Source organism: Haliotis asinina, chromosome 9 (genome assembly GCF_037392515.1).
Source record: "Haliotis asinina isolate JCU_RB_2024 chromosome 9, JCU_Hal_asi_v2, whole genome shotgun sequence".
Taxonomy (NCBI): Eukaryota; Metazoa; Mollusca; class Gastropoda; order Lepetellida; family Haliotidae; genus Haliotis; species Haliotis asinina.
Window position 1 is genome coordinate 62,452,452 of NC_090288.1, and position 22,572 is coordinate 62,475,023.

The 22,572-nt window shown below is 39.7% G+C and overlaps 1 protein-coding gene across 1 annotated transcript; it reads left to right on the forward strand.

The window, feature by feature from the left end:
- Positions 1-246: 246 nt before the first annotated feature.
- LOC137297380 (uncharacterized) lies at positions 247-20,905 on the forward strand. The gene is made up of 7 exons (XM_067829384.1): positions 247-265; positions 655-699; positions 2,621-2,806; positions 3,398-3,592; positions 4,349-5,422; positions 5,800-5,893; positions 19,519-20,905. Exons 1-7 carry the CDS (start codon positions 247-249, stop codon positions 19,559-19,561), a joined length of 1,656 nt encoding a protein of 551 aa, XP_067685485.1. The 3' UTR covers positions 19,562-20,905.
- The last annotated feature ends 1,667 nt before the right edge of the window (positions 20,906-22,572 follow it).

Consider the following 22,572-nt stretch of genomic DNA (forward strand, 5'->3'; position numbering starts at 1 on the left):
TAATGGCACGAGGAAATATTTCGACCCTTTTGTATTGTATTTATTCAGTGGGTACATAACTTCCTGGTGAAAGTAATCAGCATACGTGTGCACTGCCCAGGTCTGATACAACCGTGCTGGTGAACCTGTGTGTGAGGTTTGGCCCGACCCTGGTGAATCTCTCGGTGTCCTCAAGGATCTGTGTAAAGTCCGTTCCGTATCACTCCAGCCGTGGGTATGTTTGGATTCATCATCGGAGTTGCTCTAATGGTTATTGATTATCCAGGTAAATAACACTGATGTTATCAATCATACAGAGTTTTATAACATCCCGAACATTTAATACTTTAGGTAGTCCCGTTTGTAAACACATACATCACAGCCATTGTGCCATTCCTGTTTAAATACTGTAATCGTCATGTGTTGATTAAACAAATATTGTAACACAGAAAAGGAATCATGTTACCTAGACTACGGAGATATCAAACTTCACATCTATGATGATCATATAGAATCTATCGTATACTGATGTTTGTTTCCATTTTGATGCATCAGCGGATTGAACATTTTGTTTATGATAAATAAGTAAAAGACAATGTATTTACAGCTACCCATGTCAGAAAATAACGTCATGGGAATAGTACCCGTTTGATATTGCTTCTCTGACTGTTTCAGCGCTATCGGGCCAAACCGACTGTAATCCTCCGACTTGTCACAAAGGTAATGCGGGTCCGTGTACACTTTGTCAGTAGAATGTATACTCCCTGTCTAACACCAACGTGAAAATGCCGCAACTCTGTGACGCGCTCAAAAAACAATCGCGTCAGTGGTAAGACCAGTGGTTGATATAGTGAGCATGCTCCATGTAGTCGTAGGACGATGGCGTGGAATCAGTCTTTGAGTTTGACTACAGGATCAAATCTAGTCATCATGTACGACAAATAATCCGTTTTGGCGATCTATGCGCTGCCTGGTAGTCTATGCCCTGGACAAGTCACATTGTTCTGTGATCTCGTACTTACAGGCAGCACTTATTTTGTATGTTCTGGACACAGTCTATCCCAAATCTTGAGACAGCAAGGTATCTATTTCAATAAATTGTTCCTGGAGGTTAACTAATACACCACCTGCAGGAATGGACGTGGAATGGAGACTGAATAATGCTACTGTTAAATAACACTGAGCATAATTTTCAGTTATCGGTAAATACAGACATCAGATAGCGTCAAGTCGTTAATCATATAGTCTTCCAAAGGATTTAAACAAGAAAACTGTACGCACAGAGCTGAATTTTGAAATCATGACTTAATGGATGTTCAACAAATTATAAATGAAACTATGTTATAGGTTTAGAGTGTCATTACAGAGGAACAAACACGTGGCCACGGCCACAAGTATATGAAATAATAGGCCTAACTATATCAGTGAACTCAGGAATGTCCACACGTTTGTCACAGTCATACAATATGAAACAGGCATGTTTCGCTTTGTGAAGGGGGAATAGTGTTGGAAGGCGCCAGGGATGTCAGTGATTTTAGAAAGGAAGCTAATCTGTACTTGGAAAGTAGATTCAAATCTACATCATGTCGCTTAATTAATCTTCTGGAAACTACCACGATCACTTAACAACCCTGTCAACATGACTGATAACGCTGGGTACAATAACACAATGCAGGGAATACATACAGAGTCACGTATACACCGTTACCACTCCTGATACAATAACACAATGCAGGGAATACATACAGAGTCATGTATACACCGTTAACACTCCTGATACAATAACACAATGCAAAGAATACATACAGAGTCATGTATACACCATACAACAACACACTGCAGGGAATACATACAGAGTCATGTATACACCATTGCCAGTCCTGATAGAATAACACAATGCAAAGAATACATACAGAGTCATGTATACACCATTGCCAGTCCTGATAGAATAACACAATGCAAAGAATACATACAGAGTCATGTATACACCATACAACAACACACTGCAGGGAATACATACAGAGTCATGCAAACACCATTGCCGCTCCTGATACCATAACACACTGCAGGGAATACATACAGGGTCGTGCAAACACCGTTACCACTCCTGATATTCATTCAAGAGTAGACGAAGATCTGTCAATAACCACAGGTGAATGATGACAGGTGATAAGCATACTTGTTATAAAACTAAGCAACCTGCAACAACAAATTTATGACAATGACTTAACTTGAAATGGAATTATGTAATGAGATTATATTCTCAGTTCAGTAATATGTGCTGCAGTAATATGTGCTGCACTAATATAATTAGTAGGTAAACAGACTGTGTTTGAAAATCAGAAGTATATGACGAAGTTATAACAGCTCTAAATATATTTTAAACCCGAACGCGTAGCGTAGCGCTCTGAATTAATTTTAGAGCTATTATAATTTTGATTTTTCAACACAGTACGTTTATCTCTTTTCTACCATAACCTCGTCATTAAGAGCTTTAAAGAGTACACACAGTGTTGGAAAATCAGAGGTATAAAACGTGATTATATACCTCTGAATGACTTTGATTAACCAATCACAATCCAGTATTTACTAACGTCATGGTAGAATTGTGATTCACTCATGATAATGTATGCTGTTACAGTGACCATAACCGCAAGTAACTTTTCGTCAGTGGACAACAATGACTACACCACCACTGGGGAGGCAGCCTGGGTTACTGATGGCGTGAAGTCAGGGCAGTGTGCATCTGTCTCCTCCATATACCCAGCATGGGAAGCTGAGTTTGGACAGGACCGGACAGTCAGCAGTATCAAGATATTCTGGCAAGGTATTTTTTGTGCTTAGTTTGACACTAAAGATTACACGTTGTAGTGGGAGAGTATGTTTTTTGCGCCGCTTCTAGCAATGTGGAGCTAAATTTCATGGCGGGAGACACAATCAAAACACAATGTACCCATGTGTGGAATCGAACCTGAGCTTTTACCGCTAGGCTACCCCACCCCTACACGTAAGAACAACAACTGAGAGATTTCTTATGTCTGCAGTGGTAATACCAATTATAGGAAATATGTCATATCAACCAAAATGAATAATGAGGGTCTACCGTGAAGATCTGAGTGAGAATTATTTCTATAGTAACCCATGCTTGTGATAGGCGACTCAAGAGATCGGGTGGTCAGGCACTCAGTCTTTGTTGATACATGTCATCGTAGTTGTGTAGATCGATGCCCGTTGTGTTGAGCACAGGATTGTCTGTTCCAGACTCGATTATTTACTGACGATTGCTGAGTGCTCCGTTAATCAACGAACGTCGTTTTAGTTCCGGATGCCCAAAGTGAATCAATCTTAAAAGACGTTTATCCTTATACCACGATACCAGAGAGGTATTTAACACTTGTTGTTTACTGTTACGTTCCAGATGCACAGGATGACGTGTATGTGTCTGTCGGGGGCAGGATATGTCACAGCGCGGCTTCGACAGGGTCCACATACACGTGGAGGTCAGAGTACACCCTTGCCTGTGGTGTACCCGTGAGGGGTAGCAGCCTGCGCATATACCGCCAGCCTACTGTTGGTTTGCTGAATTTGAGTCTCTGTGAGGTGGAAATATACGGTAAATACTCATGATCGCTAAGTAAGAAAGATTTACAACTGGTGTCAAATTGAAATGTGAAACAAAATAAGACGAGATAGACGATGGGGTACTTTACTGCAGTGAGAAAAAATGGCTTCACCCAGAATATGACCCTGAAAATGGTGTACGACTTTTGACTTGTCCCTTCTGTTTCTGACGAACAACGCGTACTTGTCTTTGCCTATGTTTGGTGGTGCCGCTGAAGGGTCAGGATAAGCTGAATTTTACGCGAAGACCAGGTGCTATGTGTATTGTATAGTTATTCATAAACGGTCCCGGGGCAGAATAGGCCTTCAGCAACCCATGCTTGCCATAATAGGCGACTATGCTTGTCGTAAGAGGCGACTATCGGGATCGGGTGGTCAGGCTCGTTGACTAAGAAAGTGAAATCCCAAATATGACATATGTTGCTCGTTGACTTGGTTGACACATGTCATCGGTTCCCAATTGCGCAGATCGATGCTCATGTTGTTGGTCACTGGATTGTCTGGTCCAGACTAGATTATTCACAGATCGCCGCCATATAGCTGGAATATTGCTGAGTGCGGCGTAAAATTTAACTCACTCACTCACTATTCATAAACACTGGCTCAAATACAGACGGAAAATTGTAAAATAGACGATAGTCGCTTTAATACATCTGATTCTGACGCAATTAAACCTGCTACTAGATTTCATTTGCCAAAGATTTGCATTTTCATAAACTGTGTTTAAATTCTATGTTCATCTTTTCAGTCACGTCAGAATCATCATCAACATCTCTAGTATCTGCAACTACCCAAGGACCAACTGCAACATCTACAGCAGCAACAACGTCACCACATTGGGACGCCACCAGTGACACCCATTCAGCCTTCATGGACAGTGCTGCCGCAACAATTGCTTCTACACCAACGACAGTGTCATCCTCTGATATCTTCACTAACCATGCCAATCCAAGAACGACGATCAGTCCGACCACTACCTCTTCTACACTAACAACACCGCCATCCTCTTCTACACTAACGACACCGCCATCCTCTTCTAAACTAACGACACTGCCATCCACTTCTACAACTACTAGTACCTCTTCCACGCCAACGATACCGTCATTCACAGCTACAACTAACTCTTCTAAACCAAAGACATCGTCATCCACTACCACAACTAACTCTTCCACACCAACGACACCGTCATCTAGTGATACCAGTCCAGCATCGATGAACGTTTTGGACACAACTACCACAGCTTCGTTCCTTGAGACAAACACACCTGTGATATCGAATTATGAAACAGGTCAAACAGAAGCTACAACATTTCCGATTTTTACAACTTCAGAAGAACTACTTGACTCCACTACTAATCATTTCTTAACTCCAAGTTCTACGGTCCCCCCAGATACCTCGAATCAAACAAACACACTTACTTATTTTACTTGGCCTACCTCAAGCTTGTTATCCTCTCAAGGTTCAAGCTCCGTGTTTCGTTCAACCTCAGTGAACCTTAGTTTCCATTCTACGACAGCCAGAGAAGTCTCCACGTCGTACAATACATTTCGAAACGAGAGCATGATCCCATCGACATACAAACCGACCACAACCACACCACTGACGGTTGTATCAGCAGCAACTACAGCCTCGAACACTGCTCCCGAAACCTACGTACCAACGGCGCTCACAAGGTCAGTAATCTCTGGACCAGCGTCCACGACAATTGCATCCACTACCACCCTAACATCAAATGATGGTACCCTGACAACTACCGAAAAGCCAGATGCAGCCGAAACTACGCCAAACGTTGGGCAGGATTCGATCACCACCAAGACAGCAAGTAAGCAAACTTTAACAAGTGTTTGTCTCAGTTGACATAAAAGAAATTTAAAGGCCACCTCTAGGATTTGTTAACCGACAATGTGTAAAGTTCATTTCTGGTGTCATCAGCCCCGATGTTGTTGTAAGAGTGGCATAAAACCCAGTTCACTCACTCACTTCAGCGGCTTCTCACTTCGATACCTTACAGAGCAGACCAGTCCAAGGGGGCCGTCCCTCAACCCCGTATAGGACACAGTCAATGGCTCCCACCGCCCATCGTCCACTGTTAAAATCTAAATGCGAAAAGTTAATTCAGTATTAGTGAGCATCACGATAATATGAAAACTAACATTCTGAGCATGTTTAATATTATTCACATATATTGTCTTATTTCAGAAACATCAAATATGAGCGTTGTCCTCATAGTGGCAGTGGTGGGAGGATGCGTGATGCTCCTCTACATTGTGGGGATTGCTGTGTTCGTGTGGAGGTAAGACGTGCATACATTGATACTGCAACATATACATTTACTAGGGTTAACTGTTCGTGTGGAGGTAAGACGTGCATACATTGACACTGCAACATATATATTTACTAGGGTCAACTGTTCGTGTGGAGGTAAGACGTGCATACATTGATACTGCAACATATATATTTACTAGGGTAAACTGTTCGTGTGGAGGTAAGACGTGCATACATTGATACTGCAACATATATATTTACTAGGGTTAACTGTTCGTGTGGAGGTAAGACGTGCATACATTGATACTGTAACATATATATTTACTAGGGTTAACTGTTCGTGTGGAGGAAAGACCTGCATACATTGATACTGTAACATATATATTTACTAGGGTTAACTGTTCGTGTGGAGGTAAGACGTGCAAACATTGATACTGTAACATATATATTTACTAGGGTTAACTGTTCGTGTGGAGGTAAGACGTGCATACATTGATACTGTAACATATATATTTACTAGGGTTAACTGTTCGTGTGGAGGTAAGACGTGCATACATTGATACTGTAACATATATATTTACTAGGGTTAACTGTTCGTGTGGAGGTAAGACGTGCATACATTGATACTGTAACATATATATTTACTAGGGTTAACTGTTCGTGTGGAGGTAAGACGTGCATACATTGATACTGTAACATATATATTCACTAGGGTTAACTGTTCGTGTGGAGGTAAGACGTGCATACACTGATACTGTAACATATATATTTACTAGGGTCAACTGTTCGTGTGGAGGTAAGACGTGCATATATTGATACTGTAACATATATTTACTAGGGTCAACTGTTCGTGTGGAGGTAAGACGTGCATACATTGATACTGTTACATATATTTACCAGGGTCAACAGTTCGTGTGGAGGTAAGACGTGCATACATTGACACTGTAACATATATATTTACTAGGGTTAACTGTTCGTGTGGAGGTAAGACGTGCATACATTGATACTGTAACATATATATTTACTAGGGTTAACTGTTCGTGTGGAGGTAAGACGTGCATACATTAATACTGTAACATATATATTTACTTGGGTTAACTGTTCGTGTGGAGGTAAGACGTGCATACATTGATACTGTAACATATATATTTACTAGGGTTAACTGTTCGTGTGGAGGTAAGACGTGCATACATTGATACTGTAACATATACATTTACTAGGGTTAACTGTTCGTGTGGAGGTAAGACGTGCATACATTGATACTGTAACATACATATTTACTAGGGTTAACTGTTCGCGTTGAGGTAAGACGTGCATACACTGATACTGTAACATATATATTTACTAGGGTTAACTGTTCGTGTGGAGGTAAGACGTGCATCCATTAAAACTGTAACATATATATTTACTAGGGTTAACTGTTCGTGTGGAGGTAAGACGTGCATACATTGATACTGTAACATACATATTTACTAGGGTAAACTGTTCGCGTTGAGGTAAGACGTGCATCCATTGATACTGTAACATATATATTTACTAGGGTTAACTGTTCGTGTGGAGGTAAGACGTGCATACATTGATACTGTAACATATATATTTACTAGGGTTAACTGTTCGTGTGGAGGTAAGACGTGCATACATTGATACTGTAACATATATATTTACTAGGGTTAACTGTTTGTGTGGAGGTAGGACGTGCATACATTGATACTGTAACATATATATTTACTAGGGTTAATTGTTCGTGTGGAGGTAAGACGTGCATACATTGATACTGTAACATATATATTTACTAGGGTTAACTGTTCGTGTGGAGGTAAGACGTGCATACATTGATACTGTAACATACGTATTTACTAGGGTCAACTGTTCGTGTGGAGGTAAGACGTGCATACATTGATACTGCAACATATATATTTACTAGGGTTAACTGTTCGTGTGGAGGTAAGACGTGCATACATTGATACTGTAACATATATATTTAGAAGGGTTAACTGTTCGTGTGGAGGCAAGACGTGCATACATTGATACTGTAACATATATTTACTAGGGTCAACTGTTCGTGTGGAGGTAAGACGTGCATACATTGATACTGTAACATATATATTTACTAGGGTTAACTGTTCGTGTGGAGGCAAGACGTGCATACATTGATACTGTAACATATATTTACTAGGGTCAACTGTTCGTGTGGAGGTAAGACGTGCATACATTGATACTGTAACAGATATATTTACTAGGGTTAACTGTTCGTGTGGAGGCAAGACGTGCATACACTGATACTGTAACATATATATTTACTAGGGTTAACTGTTCGTGTGGAGGTAAGACGTGCATACATTGATACTGTAACATATATATTTACTAGGGTCAACTGTTCGTGTGGAGGTAAGACGTGCATACATTGATACTGTAACATATATTTACTAGGGTTAACTGTTCGTGTGGAGGTACGACGTGCAAACATTGATACTGTAACATATATATTTACTAGGGTTAACTGTTCGTGTGGAGGAAAGACGTGGATACATTGATGCTGTAACATATATATTTACTAGGGTTAACTGTTCGTGTGGAGGTAAGACGTGCAAACATTCATACTGTAACATATATTTACTAGGGTTAACTGTTCGTGTGGAGGTAGGACGTGCATACATTGATACTGTAACATATATATTTACTAGGGTTAACTGTTCGTGTGGAGGTAAGACGTGCATACATTGATACTGGAACATATATATTTACTAGGGTTAACTGTTCGTGTGGAGGTAAGACGTGCAAACATTGATACTGTAACATATATATTTACTAGGGTTAACTGTTCGTGTGGAGGAAAGACGTGGATACATTGATGCTGTAACATATATATTTACTAGGGTTAACTGTTCGCGTTGAGGTAAGACGTGCATCCATTGATACTGTAACATATATATTTACTAGGGTTAACTGTTCGTGTGGAGGTAGGACGTGCACACATTGATACTGTAACATATATTTACTAGGGTTAACTGTTCGCATGGAGGTAAGACGTGCATGCATTAATACTGTAAGATATATATTTACTAGGGTTAACTGTTCGTGTGGAGGTAAGACGTGCATACATTGATACTGTAACATATATGTTTACTAGGGTTAATTGTTCGGGTGGAGGTAAGACGTGCATACATTGATGCTGTAACATATATATTTACTAGGGTTAACTGTTCGGGTGGAGGTAAGACGTGCATACATTGATACTGTAACAAATATATTTACTAGGGTTAACTGTTCGTGTGGAGGCAAGACGTGCATACATTGACACTGTAACATATATATTTACTAGGGTTAACTGTTCGTGTGGAGGCAAGACGTGCATACATTGATACTGTAACATATATATTTACTAGGGTTAACTGTTCGTGTGGAGGTAAGACGTGCATACATTGATACTGTAACAGATATATTTACTAGGGTTAACTGTTCGTGTGGAGGTAAGACGTGCATACACTGACACTGTAACATATATATTTACTAGGGTTAACTGTTCGTGTGGAGGTAAGACGTGCATACATCGATACTGTAACATATATTTAATAGGGTTAGCTGTTCGTGTGGAGGTAAGACGTGCATACATCGATACTGTAACATATATTTACTAGGGTTAACGACCCGTGAAGGTCCCGGCGTAGAATAGGCCTTCAGCAACCCATGCTTGCCATAAAAGGTGACTAGGCTTGTCGTAAGAGGCGACTAACGGGATCGGGTGGTCAGACTAGCTGACTTGGTTGACACATGTCATCGGTTCCCCATTGCGCAGATCGATGCTCATGTTGTTGATCACTGGATTGTCTGGTTCAGACTCGATTATTTACAGACCGTCGCCATATAGCTGGAATATTGCTAAGTGCGACGTAAAACTAAACTCACTCACTCACTACTAGGGTTAACTGTTCGTGTGGAGGTAAGACGTGCATACATTGACACCGTAACATATATATTTACGAGGGTTAACTGTTCTTGTGGAGGTAAGACGTGCATACATTGATACTGTAACATATATATTTACTGAGGTTAACTGTTCGTGTGGAGGTAACACGTGCATACATTGATACTGTAACATATATATTTACTAGGGTTAACTGTTCGTGTGGAGGTAAGACGTGCATACAGTGATACTGTAACATATATATTTACTAGGGTTAACTGTTCGTGTGGAGGTAAGACGTGCATACATTGATACTGTAACATATATGTTTACTAGGGTTAACTGTTCGTGTGGAGGTAAGACGTGCATACATTGATACTGTAACATATATTTACTAGGGTTAACTGTTCGTGTGGAGGTAACACGTGCATACATTGATACTGTAACATATATATTTACGAGGGTTAACTGTTCGTGTGGAGGTAAGACGTGCATACATTGATACTGTAACATATATTTACTAGGGTTAACTGTTCGTGTGGAGGCAAGACGTGCATACACTGATACTGTAACATATATTTACTAGGGTTAACTGTTCGTGTGGAGGTAAGACGTGCATACATTGATACTGTAACATATATGTTTACTAGGGTTAACTGTTCGGGTGGAGGTAAGACGTGCATACATTGATACTGTAACATATATATTTACTAGGGTTAACTGTTCGTGTGGAGGTAAGACGTGCATACATTGATGCTGTAACATATATATTTAATAGGGTTAACTGTTCGGGTGGAGGTAAGACGTGCATACATTGATACTGTAACATATATATTTACTAGGGTTAACTGTTCGTGTGGAGGTAAGACGTGCATACATTGATACTGTAACATATATATTTACTAGGGTTAACTGTTCGTGTGGAGGTAAGACGTGCATACATTGATACTGTAACATATATTTACTAGGGTTAACTGTTCGTGTGGAGGTAAGACGTGCATACATTGATACTGTAACATATATATTTACTAGGGTTAACTGTTCGTGTGGAGGTAAGACGTGCATACATTGATACTGTAACATATATATTTACTAGGGTTAACTGTTCGTGTGGAGGTAAGACGTGCATACATTGATACTGTAACATATATATTTACTAGGGTTAGCTGTTCGTGCGGAGGTAAGAGTGCATACATTGACACTGTAGCATACATATTTACTAGGGTAAACTGTAAATGTGGAGGTAAGACGTGCATACATTGATACTGTAACATATACATTTACTAGGGTTAACTGTTCGTGTGGAGGTAAGACGTGCATACATTGATACTGGAACATATATATTTACGAGGGTTGACTGTTCGTGTGGAGGTAAGACGTGCATACATTGATACTGTAACATATATATTTACTAGGGTTAACTGTTCGTGTGGAGGTAAGACGTGCATACATTGATACTGTAACATATATATTTACTGGGGTTAACTGTTCGCGTTGAGGTAAGACGTGCATCCATTGATACTGTAACATATATATTTACTAGGGTTAACTGTTCGTGTGGAGGGAAGACGTGCATACATTGATACTGTAACATATATTTACTAGGGTTAACTGTTCGTGTGGAGGTAGGACGTGCATACATTGATACTGTAACATATGTATTTACTAGGGTTAACTGTTCGTGTGGAGGTAAGACGTGCATCCATTGATACTGTAACATATATTTACTAGGGTTAACTGTTCGTGTGGAGGTAAGACGTGCATACATTGATACTGTAACATATATTTACTAGGGTTAACTGTTGGTGTGGAGGTAAGACGTGCATACATTGATACTGTAACATATATATTTACTAGGGTTAACTGTTCGTGTGGAGGTAAGACGTGCATACATTGATACTGTAACATATATATTTACTAGGGTTAACTGTTCGGGTGGAGGTAAGACGTGCATACATTGATACTGTAACATATATATTTACTAGGGTTAACTGTTCGTGTGGAGGTAAGACGTGCATACATTGATACTGTAACATACATATTTACTAGGGTTAACTGTTCGTGTGGAGGCAAGACGTGCATACATTGATATTGTAACATATATACTTACTAGGGTTAACTGTTCGTGTGGAGGTAAGACGTGCATACATTGATACTGTAACATATATATTTACTAGGGTTAGCTGTTCGTGTGGAGGTAAGAGTGCATACATTGACACTGTAACATACATATTTACTAGGGTTAACTGTAAATGTGGAGGTAAGACGTGCATACATTGATACTGTAACATATATATTTACTAGGGTTAACTGTTCGTGTGGAGGTACGACGTGCATACATTGATACTGGAACATATATATTTACGAGGGTTAACTGTTCGTGTGGAGGCAAGACGTGCATACATTGATACTATAACATATATATTTACTAGGGTTAACTGTTCGTGTGGAGGAAAGACGTGCATACATTGATACTGTAACATATATATTTACTGGGGTTAACTGTTCGCGTTGAGGTAAGACGTGCATCCATTGATACTGTAACATATATATTTACTAGGGTTGACTGTTCGTGTGGTAGGTAAGACGTGCACACATTGATACTGTAACATATATTTACTAGGGTTAACTGTTCGTGTGGAGGTAAGACGTGCATGCATTAATACTGTAAGATATATATTTACTAGGGTTAACTGTTCGTGTGGAGGCAAGACGTGCATACATTGATACTGTAACATATATATTTACTAGGGTTAACTGTTCGTGTGGAGGTAAGACGTGCATACATTGATGCTGTAACATATATATTTACTAGGGTTAACTGTTCGGGTGGAGGTAAGACGTGCATACATTGATACTGTAACATATATATTTACTAGGGTTAACTGTTCGTGTGGAGGTAAGACGTGCATACATTGATACTGTAACATATATATTTACTAGGGTTAACTGTTCGTGTGGAGGTATGACGTGCATACATTGATACTGTAACATATATATTTACTAAGGTTGACTGTTCGTGTGGAGGTAAGACGTGCATACATTGATACTGTAACATATATATTTACTAGGGTTAACTGTTCGTGTGGAGGTAAGACGTGCATACATTGATACTGTAACATATATATTTACTAGGGTTAACTGTTCGTGTGGAGGTAAGAGTGCATACATTGATACTGTAACAGATATATTTACTAGGGTTAACTGTTCGTGTGGAGGTAAGACGTGCATACACTGATACTGTAACATATATATTTACTAGGGTTAACTGTTCGTGTGGAGGTAAGACGTGCATACATCGATACTGTAGCATATATTTACTAGGGTTGACTGTTCGTGTGGAGGGAAGACGTGCATACATTGATACTGTAACATATATTTACTAGGGTTAACGACCCGTGAAGGTCCCGGGGTAGAATAGGCCTTCAGCAACCCATGCTTGCCATAAAAGGTGACTAGGCTTGTCGTAAGAGGCGACTAACGGGATCGGGTGGTCAGACTAGCTGACTTGGTTGACACATGTCATCGGTTCCCCATTGCGCAGATCGATGCTCATGTTGTTGATCACTGGATTGTCTGGTTCAGACTCGATTATTTACAGACCGTCGCCATATAGCTGGAATATTGCTAAGTGCGACGTAAAACTAAACTCACTCACTCACTACTAGGGTTAACTGTTCGTGTGGAGGTAAGACGTGCATACACTGATACCGTAACATATATATTTACGAGGGTTAACTGTTCGTGTGGAGGTATGACGTGCATACATTGATACTGTAACATATATATTTACTGGGGTTAACTGTTCGTGTGGAGGTAAGACGTGCATACATTGATACTGTAACATATATATTTACTAGGGTTAACTGTTCGTGTGGAGGTAAGACGTGCATACATTGATACTGTTACATATATATTTACTTGGGTTAACCGTTCGTGTGGAGGCAAGACGTGCATACATTGATACTGTAACATATATGTTTACTAGGGTTAACTGTTCGTGTGGAGGTAAGACGTGCATACATTGATACTGTAACATATATTTACTAGGGTTAACTGTTCGTGTGGAGGTAAGACGTGCATACATTGATACTGTAACATATATATTTACGAGGGTTAACTGTTCGTGTGGAGGTAAGACGTGCATACATTGATACTGTAACATATATTTACTAGGGTTAACTGTTCGTGTGGAGGCAAGACGTGCATACACTGATACTGTAACATATATTTACTAGGGTTAACTGTTCGTGTGGAGGTAAGACGTGCATACATTGATACTGTAACATATATGTTTACTAGGGTTAACTGTTCGGGTGGAGGTAAGACGTGCATACATTGATACTGTAACATATATATTTACTAGGGTTAACTGTTCGTGTGGAGGTAAGACGTGCATACATTGATGCTGTAACATATATATTTACTAGGGTTAACTGTTCGGGTGGAGGTAAGACGTGCATACATTGATACTGTAACATATATATTTACTAGGGTTAACTGTTCGTGTGGAGGTAAGACGTGCATACATTGATACTGTAACATATATATTTACTAGGGTTAACTGTTCGTGTGGAGGTAAGACGTGCATACATTGATACTGTAACATATATTTACTAGGGTTAACTGTTCGTGTGGAGGTAAGACGTGCATACATTGATACTGTAACATATATATTTACTAGGGTTAACTGTTCGTGTGGAGGTAAGACGTGCATACATTGATACTGTAACATATATATTTACTAGGGTTAACTGTTCGTGTGGAGGTAAGACGTGCATACATTGATACTGTAACATATATATTTACTAGGGTTAGCTGTTCGTGTGGAGGTAAGAGTGCATACATTGACACTGTAGCATACATATTTACTAGGGTAAACTGTAAATGTGGAGGTAAGACGTGCATACATTGATACTGTAACATATACATTTACTAGGGTTAACTGTTCGTGTGGAGGTAAGACGTGCATACATTGATACTGGAACATATATATTTACGAGGGTTGACTGTTCGTGTGGAGGTAAGACGTGCATACATTGATACTGTAACATATATATTTACTAGGGTTAACTGTTCGTGTGGAGGTAAGACGTGCATACATTGATACTGTAACATATATATTTACTGGGGTTAACTGTTCGCGTTGAGGTAAGACGTGCATCCATTGATACTGTAACATATATATTTACTAGGGTTAACTGTTCGTGTGGAGGGAAGACGTGCATACATTGATACTGTAACATATATTTACTAGGGTTAACTGTTCGTGTGGAGGTAGGACGTGCATACATTGATACTGTAACATATGTATTTACTAGGGTTAACTGTTCGTGTGGAGGTAAGACGTGCATCCATTGATACTGTAACATATATTTACTAGGGTTAACTGTTCGTGTGGAGGTAAGACGTGCATACATTGATACTGTAACATATATTTACTAGGGTTAACTGTTGGTGTGGAGGTAAGACGTGCATACATTGATACTGTAACATATATATTTACTAGGGTTAACTGTTCGGGTGGAGGTAAGACGTGCATACATTGATACTGTAACATATATATTTACTAGGGTTAACTGTTCGTGTGGAGGTAAGACGTGCATACATTGATACTGTAACATATATATTTACTAGGGTTAACTGTTCGGGTGGAGGTAAGACGTGCATACATTGATACTGTAACATATATATTTACTAGGGTTAACTGTTCGTGTGGAGGTAAGACGTGCATACATTGATACTGTAACATACATATTTACTAGGGTTAACTGTTCGTGTGGAGGTAAGACGTGCATACATTGATATTGTAACATATATACTTACTAGGGTTAACTGTTCGTGTGGAGGTAAGACGTGCATACATTGATACTGTAACATATATATTTACTAGGGTTAGCTGTTCGTGTGGAGGTAAGAGTGCATACATTGACACTGTAACATACATATTTACTAGGGTTAACTGTAAATGTGGAGGTAAGACGTGCATACATTGATACTGTAACATATATATTTACTAGGGTTAACTGTTCGTGTGGAGGTACGACGTGCATACATTGATACTGGAACATATATATTTACGAGGGTTAACTGTTCGTGTGGAGGCAAGACGTGCATACATTGATACTGTAACATATATATTTACTAGGGTTAACTGTTCGTGTGGAGGAAAGACGTGCATACATTGATACTGTAACATATATATTTACTGGGGTTAACTGTTCGCGTTGAGGTAAGACGTGCATCCATTGATACTGTAACATATATATTTACTAGGGTTGAGTGTTCGTGTGGTAGGTAAGACGTGCACACATTGATACTGTAACATATATTTACTAGGGTTAACTGTTCGTGTGGAGGTAAGACGTGCATGCATTAATACTGTAAGATATATATTTACTAGGGTTAACTGTTCGTGTGGAGGCAAGACGTGCATACATTGATGCTGTAACATATATATTTACTAGGGTTAACTGCTCGTGTGGAGGTAAGACGTGCATACATTGATGCTGTAACATATATATTTACTAGGGTTAACTGTTCGGGTGGAGGTAAGACGTGCATACATTGATACTGTAACATATATATTTACTAGGGTTAACTGTTCGTGTGGAGGTAAGACGTGCATACATTGATACTGTAACATATATATTTACTAGGGTTAACTGTTCGTGTGGAGGTATGACGTGCATACATTGATACTGTAACATATATATTTACTAAGGTTGACTGTTCGTGTGGAGGTAAGACGTGCATACATTGATACTGTAACATATATATTTACTAGGGTTAACTGTTCGTGTGGAGGTAAGACGTGCATACATTGATACTGTAACATATATATTTACTAGGGTTAACTGTTCGTGTGGAGGTAAGAGTGCATACATTGATACTGTAACAGATATATTTACTAGGGTTAACTGTTCGTGTGGAGGTAAGACGTGCATACACTGATACTGTAACATATATATTTACTAGGGTTAACTGTTCGTGTGGAGGTAAGACGTGCATACATCGATACTGTAGCATATATTTACTAGGGTTGACTGTTCGTGTGGAGGGAAGACGTGCATACATTGATACTGTAACATATATTTACTAGGGTTAACGACCCGTGAAGGTCCCGGGGTAGAATAGGCCTTCAGCAACCCATGCTTGCCATAAAAGGTGACTAGGCTTGTCGTAAGAGGCGACTAACGGGATCGGGTGGTCAGACTAGCTGACTTGGTTGACACATGTCATCGGTTCCCCATTGCGCAGATCGATGCTCATGTTGTTGATCACTGGATTGTCTGGTTCAGACTCGATTATTTACAGACCGTCGCCATATAGCTGGAATATTGCTAAGTGCGACGTAAAACTAAACTCACTCACTCACTACTAGGGTTAACTGTTCGTGTGGAGGTAAGACGTGCATACACTGATACCGTAACATATATATTTACGAGGGTTAACTGTTCGTGTGGAGGTATGACGTGCATACATTGATACTGTAACATATATATTTACTGGGGTTAACTGTTCGTGTGGAGGTAAGACGTGCATACATTGATACTGTAACATATATATTTACTAGGGTTAACTGTTCGTGTGGAGGTAAGACGTGCATACATTGATACTGTTACATATATATTTACTTGGGTTAACCGTTCGTGTGGAGGCAAGACGTGCATACATTGATACTGTAACATATATGTTTACTAGGATTAACTGTTCGTGTGGAGGTAAGACGTGTATACATTGATACTGTAACATATATATTTACTAGGGTTAACTGTTCGTGTGGAGGTAAGACGTGCATACATTGATACTGTAACATATATTTACTAGGGTTAACTGTTCGTGTGGAGGTAAGACGTGCATGCATTGATACTGTAACATATATTTACTAGGGTTAACTGTTCGTGTGGAGGTAAGACGTGCATACATTGATACTGTAACAAATATATTTACGAGGGTTAACTGTTCGTGTGGAGGTAAGACGTGCATACATTGATACTGTAACATATACATTTACTAGGGTTAACTGTTCGGGTGGAGGTAAGACGTGCATACATTGATACTGTAACATATATATTTACTAGGGTTAACTGTTCGTGTGGAGGTAAGACGTGCATACATTGATACTGTAACATATATATTTACTAGGGTTAACTGTTCGTGTGGAGGTAAGACGTGCATACATTGATACTGTAACATATATATTTACTAGGGTTAGCTGTTCGTGTGGAGGTAAGACGTGCATACATTGATACTGTAACATATATATTTACTAGGGATAACTGTTCGTGTGGAGGTAAGAGTGCATACATTGATACTGTAGCAGATATGTTTACTAGGGTTAACTGTTCGTGTGGAGGTAAGACGTGCATACACTGATACTGTAACATATATATTTACTAGGGTTAACTGTTCGTGTGGAGGTAAGACGTGCATACATCGATACTGTAACATATATTTACTAGGGTTAACTGTTCGTGTGGAGGTAAGACGTGCATACATTGATACTGTAACATATATTTACTAGGGTTAACGACCCGTGAAGGTCCCGGGGTAGAATAGGCCTTCAGCAACCCATGCTTGCCATAAAAGGTGACTAGGCTTGTCGTAAGAGGCGACTAACGGGATCGTGTGGTCAGACTAGCTGACTTGGTTGACACATGTCATCGGTTCCCCATTGCGCAGATCGATGCTCATGTTGTTGATCACTGGATTGTCTGGTTCTGACTCGATTATTTACAGACCGTCGCCATATAGCTGGAATATTGCTAAGTGCGACGTAAAACTAAACTCACTCACTCACTACTAGGGTTAACTGTTCGTGTGGAGGTAAGACGTGCATACATTGATACCGTAACATATATATTTACGAGGGTTAACTGTTCGTGTGGAGGTATGACGTGGATACATTGATACTGTAACATATATATTTACTGGGGTTAACTGTTCGTGTGGAGGTAAGACGTGCATACATTGATACTGTAACATATATATTTGCTTGGGTTAACTGTTCGTGTGGAGGTAAGACGTGCATACATTGATACTGTAACATATATATTTACTAGGGTTAACTGTTCGTGTGGAGGTAAGACGTGCATACACTGATACTGTAACATATATGTTTACTTGGGTTAACTGTTCGTGTGGAGGCAAGACGTGCATACATTGATACTGTAACATATATTTACGAGGGTTAACTGTTCGTGTGGAGGTAAGACGTGCATGCATTGATACTGTAACATATATTTACTAGGGTTAACTGTTCATGTGGAGGTAAGACGTGCATGCATTGATACTGTAACATATATTTACTAGAGTTAACTGTTCGTGTGGAGGTAAGACGTGCATACATTGATACTGTAACATATATATTTACTAGGGTTAACTGTTCGTGTGGAGGTAAGACGTGCATACATTGATACTGTAACATATATTTACTAGGGTTAACTGTAAATGTGTGTCAACATTGATTCAGAAGGAGAATAACAGCTTAAATATTCAGGACAAAATGATGGATAACAAGATATTGTTAACAGAATCTGTTAGCTTGTTTCTTCGTGAAGATGTAACTAGTCCGGGTTTGGTGCTTGTTCTGTGTTACAAGACTAACCAAAATGGTAGACTGGGTTCTACACTGACGACATTGCAGTATGCCTGTATGACCAGGCATACGTATATTCATGTAAGTAGACAGTACACTAAGGGCAGACAGCTCTAGATAGGAAAATGATAAATTCATTATATTTCAGACAACATCGACGGGCTTGGTACAGTCCAGGAAGGGCGAAATGAGACTGTGGTGATCCGAAATGCTGTGCTACAACTTCACGCCATATTCGTCTTCGCCATACATGACAATTAAGTCACAATCAAAACACTTGTCATAAATATTTGTGTTCTTTTTCTCAAATAATCAGAAAAGCTCCAGTCATTTAGTTACTTTTGTACTTGCGTTTCTGAGAGTATGTGTCATAATATTAAATATGAATACTAATAAAAAAAACCCCCAAAAACCCCCAAGAGACAGGTCCATTTCCTCATCCGTGAGGCAAACTGTTCTTGATATTCAAAACAATAGGAAATAGATGATACACTTGAGATGATTAACTTACGGACACAACAAAATGTTATCTATATATGTGTTGTAAGGTGAAAACATGGAGCGGTTTATACAATAAAAGATCAGCTAACACTGCGTGAAACGCCCACTTACACAGACGCCTCTGAAAGGCGAATTAAAGACACAATAATTATTTCAGTAATTGTGAAAGGATAGATTCACTTCCCTGACCGATTTCCTTCTCTGACTGATAAGTTTCCATAGTGCTTGAGTTTAAGTAAAATATAAAACTATGAATAATCATTCATCCGTAAATCTATACATGCACACAAAAGCATCCCGTAATGTGTAGCCGCTTGAGGTTGATAGTGTAATGTTACAGGTCCTACAGTGGTCGAAAAAGTTTTTAAATTCGCTAGTGGCGATTTCACTGAAAACGGGGATTATAACTGAAGTGATAACGTGAGGGGAGCCAAGAAGCGCACACAACGGATAAATTAAAACTTGTCAGGGAGGGTAGGGGTGGTGGAAACCGGAAGTGATGCATGTGAAAGTCACGAGCACAGGACCCAAGGGATGCAACCCTCTACGGCAAATTGCGGTGCCCTAGAGGATCTGGACATCGTCACAACAACTCAAACGTAAACGTTGCTCGCTACACCATAAAACACATTTTCAGCACACAACATCCGTTAAGACTGTGCTAGTAAGTGTGGGCTAGTAATTGTGGGTTAGTAAGTGTGTGGTACGAACGCCATGCAGCGCTCGGCACTATGGGATACCCACGTGAATAATGTCGTACAGCGACATTTTTGCCGACTGAAACGTACTAACCTTTGTTGGTGGTGCCGTGATTATGTAACGCAGCTGAGAAATATGTGTAACTAAGCAATTGTATCTGAAGACTCCTTGATATATACTGCTCCACATGAAAGGAAATTCCTGTTTGGAGCATCACCTCCCTCTTGGCACACAGCTTCGCACAGAATCTGTCGTAATTTTGGATTGTATTCACAGATTACCACGGTGTCTGATGTGATTACATATTTCTATTGAAATAAATCCTAACTTCCAAACTTGTTCTGTAACTTGTGAAGGCAAGGTGGTACAAACGGGGAACCAAGGAAAGAGCTACGACTGAACTCCACCTTTTATTTGACGATAAATACATAAAAATACATTTCTCACTTACGGATTGTCTATGGTGTTCGTGCTTGCTGCGAAGCGCTCTTAAAATCTACCTCCATCACTCGATACTGGCTTGTACGTGAATCATAAACCGGTGCTGCTCCATTAACCTGATACGTTTATGCGCTTTGAGTTTAGAGATCCGTAAACAGGTGATTGTTGTCAATAATTTCAATAATGAAATTGATATAATTCTGGAATAATATTTTGACAGTCATTGTACAAAGCAATCACTACGTATACGTCTGAGAGCAATGTTGGAGTGTGGGGGTTAGATAACCTTAGCGTTGGGGTCACTTTGTACAACTTCACCTTGTGTAGATGTGACAGTGATTAGCCTACATGTGCGTGTGTCTGAGAAAACACTGAACATTTACGCCCAAACAAATGAATGTGGATCCTACCAGTTGGTTGACCAAAACTGGATGAGTTAGGAATTTATAGATATCGCAGAATAAATACGTTTTCCATCAAAATCAAGACTGGGGGCACAGAAAATTGGATGAACAATGTTGAAATCGAACAAGAGACTATGCCGTGATCAGCGAACGCTAAAACCACTACACGCTACTCCATCGTTCCCGATTGGCCGACTTGGACATTAGCTCATGATAACATATTTTTTGTGTCTTTTGTGGGAGGAAACGTCAACAGTTTTTAAACAGTTCGTTTCTCCTAAAAGACTTTATACATATTTAAGAGAACATCAAATGTTGATGTCACGAGTGTTTTAACCACTTTGACACATCGTATCGTAACCTTCCATCAGTTCATGGAGTTTCACGGGAGATGTGTGTGGTTCGTTTTCATCTTAACTGTGGACGGTTATTAAAATGACTTGCCTATCTAATTTACGACTCGCACTGTGGCCTGTAATGGTTTGATGTACAGCGATTACAAGCGGCAGTCTTTTTCGTGTGACTGTTCCTGCATCAGTTAAGTGTCACGTTTCAAGATAAAAAACGGCGATGCTTCACGTACTTACAACAGCACAACTGTAGAATATCAGATTCTGTTTTATTTGGTTATATATGTCAGAATTCTGTGCCATGAAAGTTTATGTGTTTCGCATCGTCCAAGTCAGTGTTCGTAAGAAACGATTGTACAGTTGCATCGTCATCAGCTCTTTTTGCCACAAAGAATACGACATCACAACACACTAGTACTGATACTGCGTGGGTGAGTGAGTGAGTGAGGTCTTCTGGCCTGATACCTGTCTTGTCACCATTACCTTTGGCCTCTCGGCATTAACGGTGCTGACCCGTGAAGATCCGGGGTAGAATAAGTCTTTCAGCGACCCATGTTGCGACTACACTGGTGAGAAGCGAATATAGGGGTCTGGTGGAAGGCTCGCTTAGTTAGTGGACACGTCATCAATTCCCAAATGTGCAGATCGATGCTCATGCTGTGGATCACTGAATTGTCTGGTCCAGACTCGATTATTTACAAGCCGCCGCCATTCAGCTGCAATATTGTGGAGTGAGGCATAAAACTAAACTTACTCAGCGTTGTTATGTGAAGGATGAGTGGATCAGGTGATGACCCTTGGTCTTGG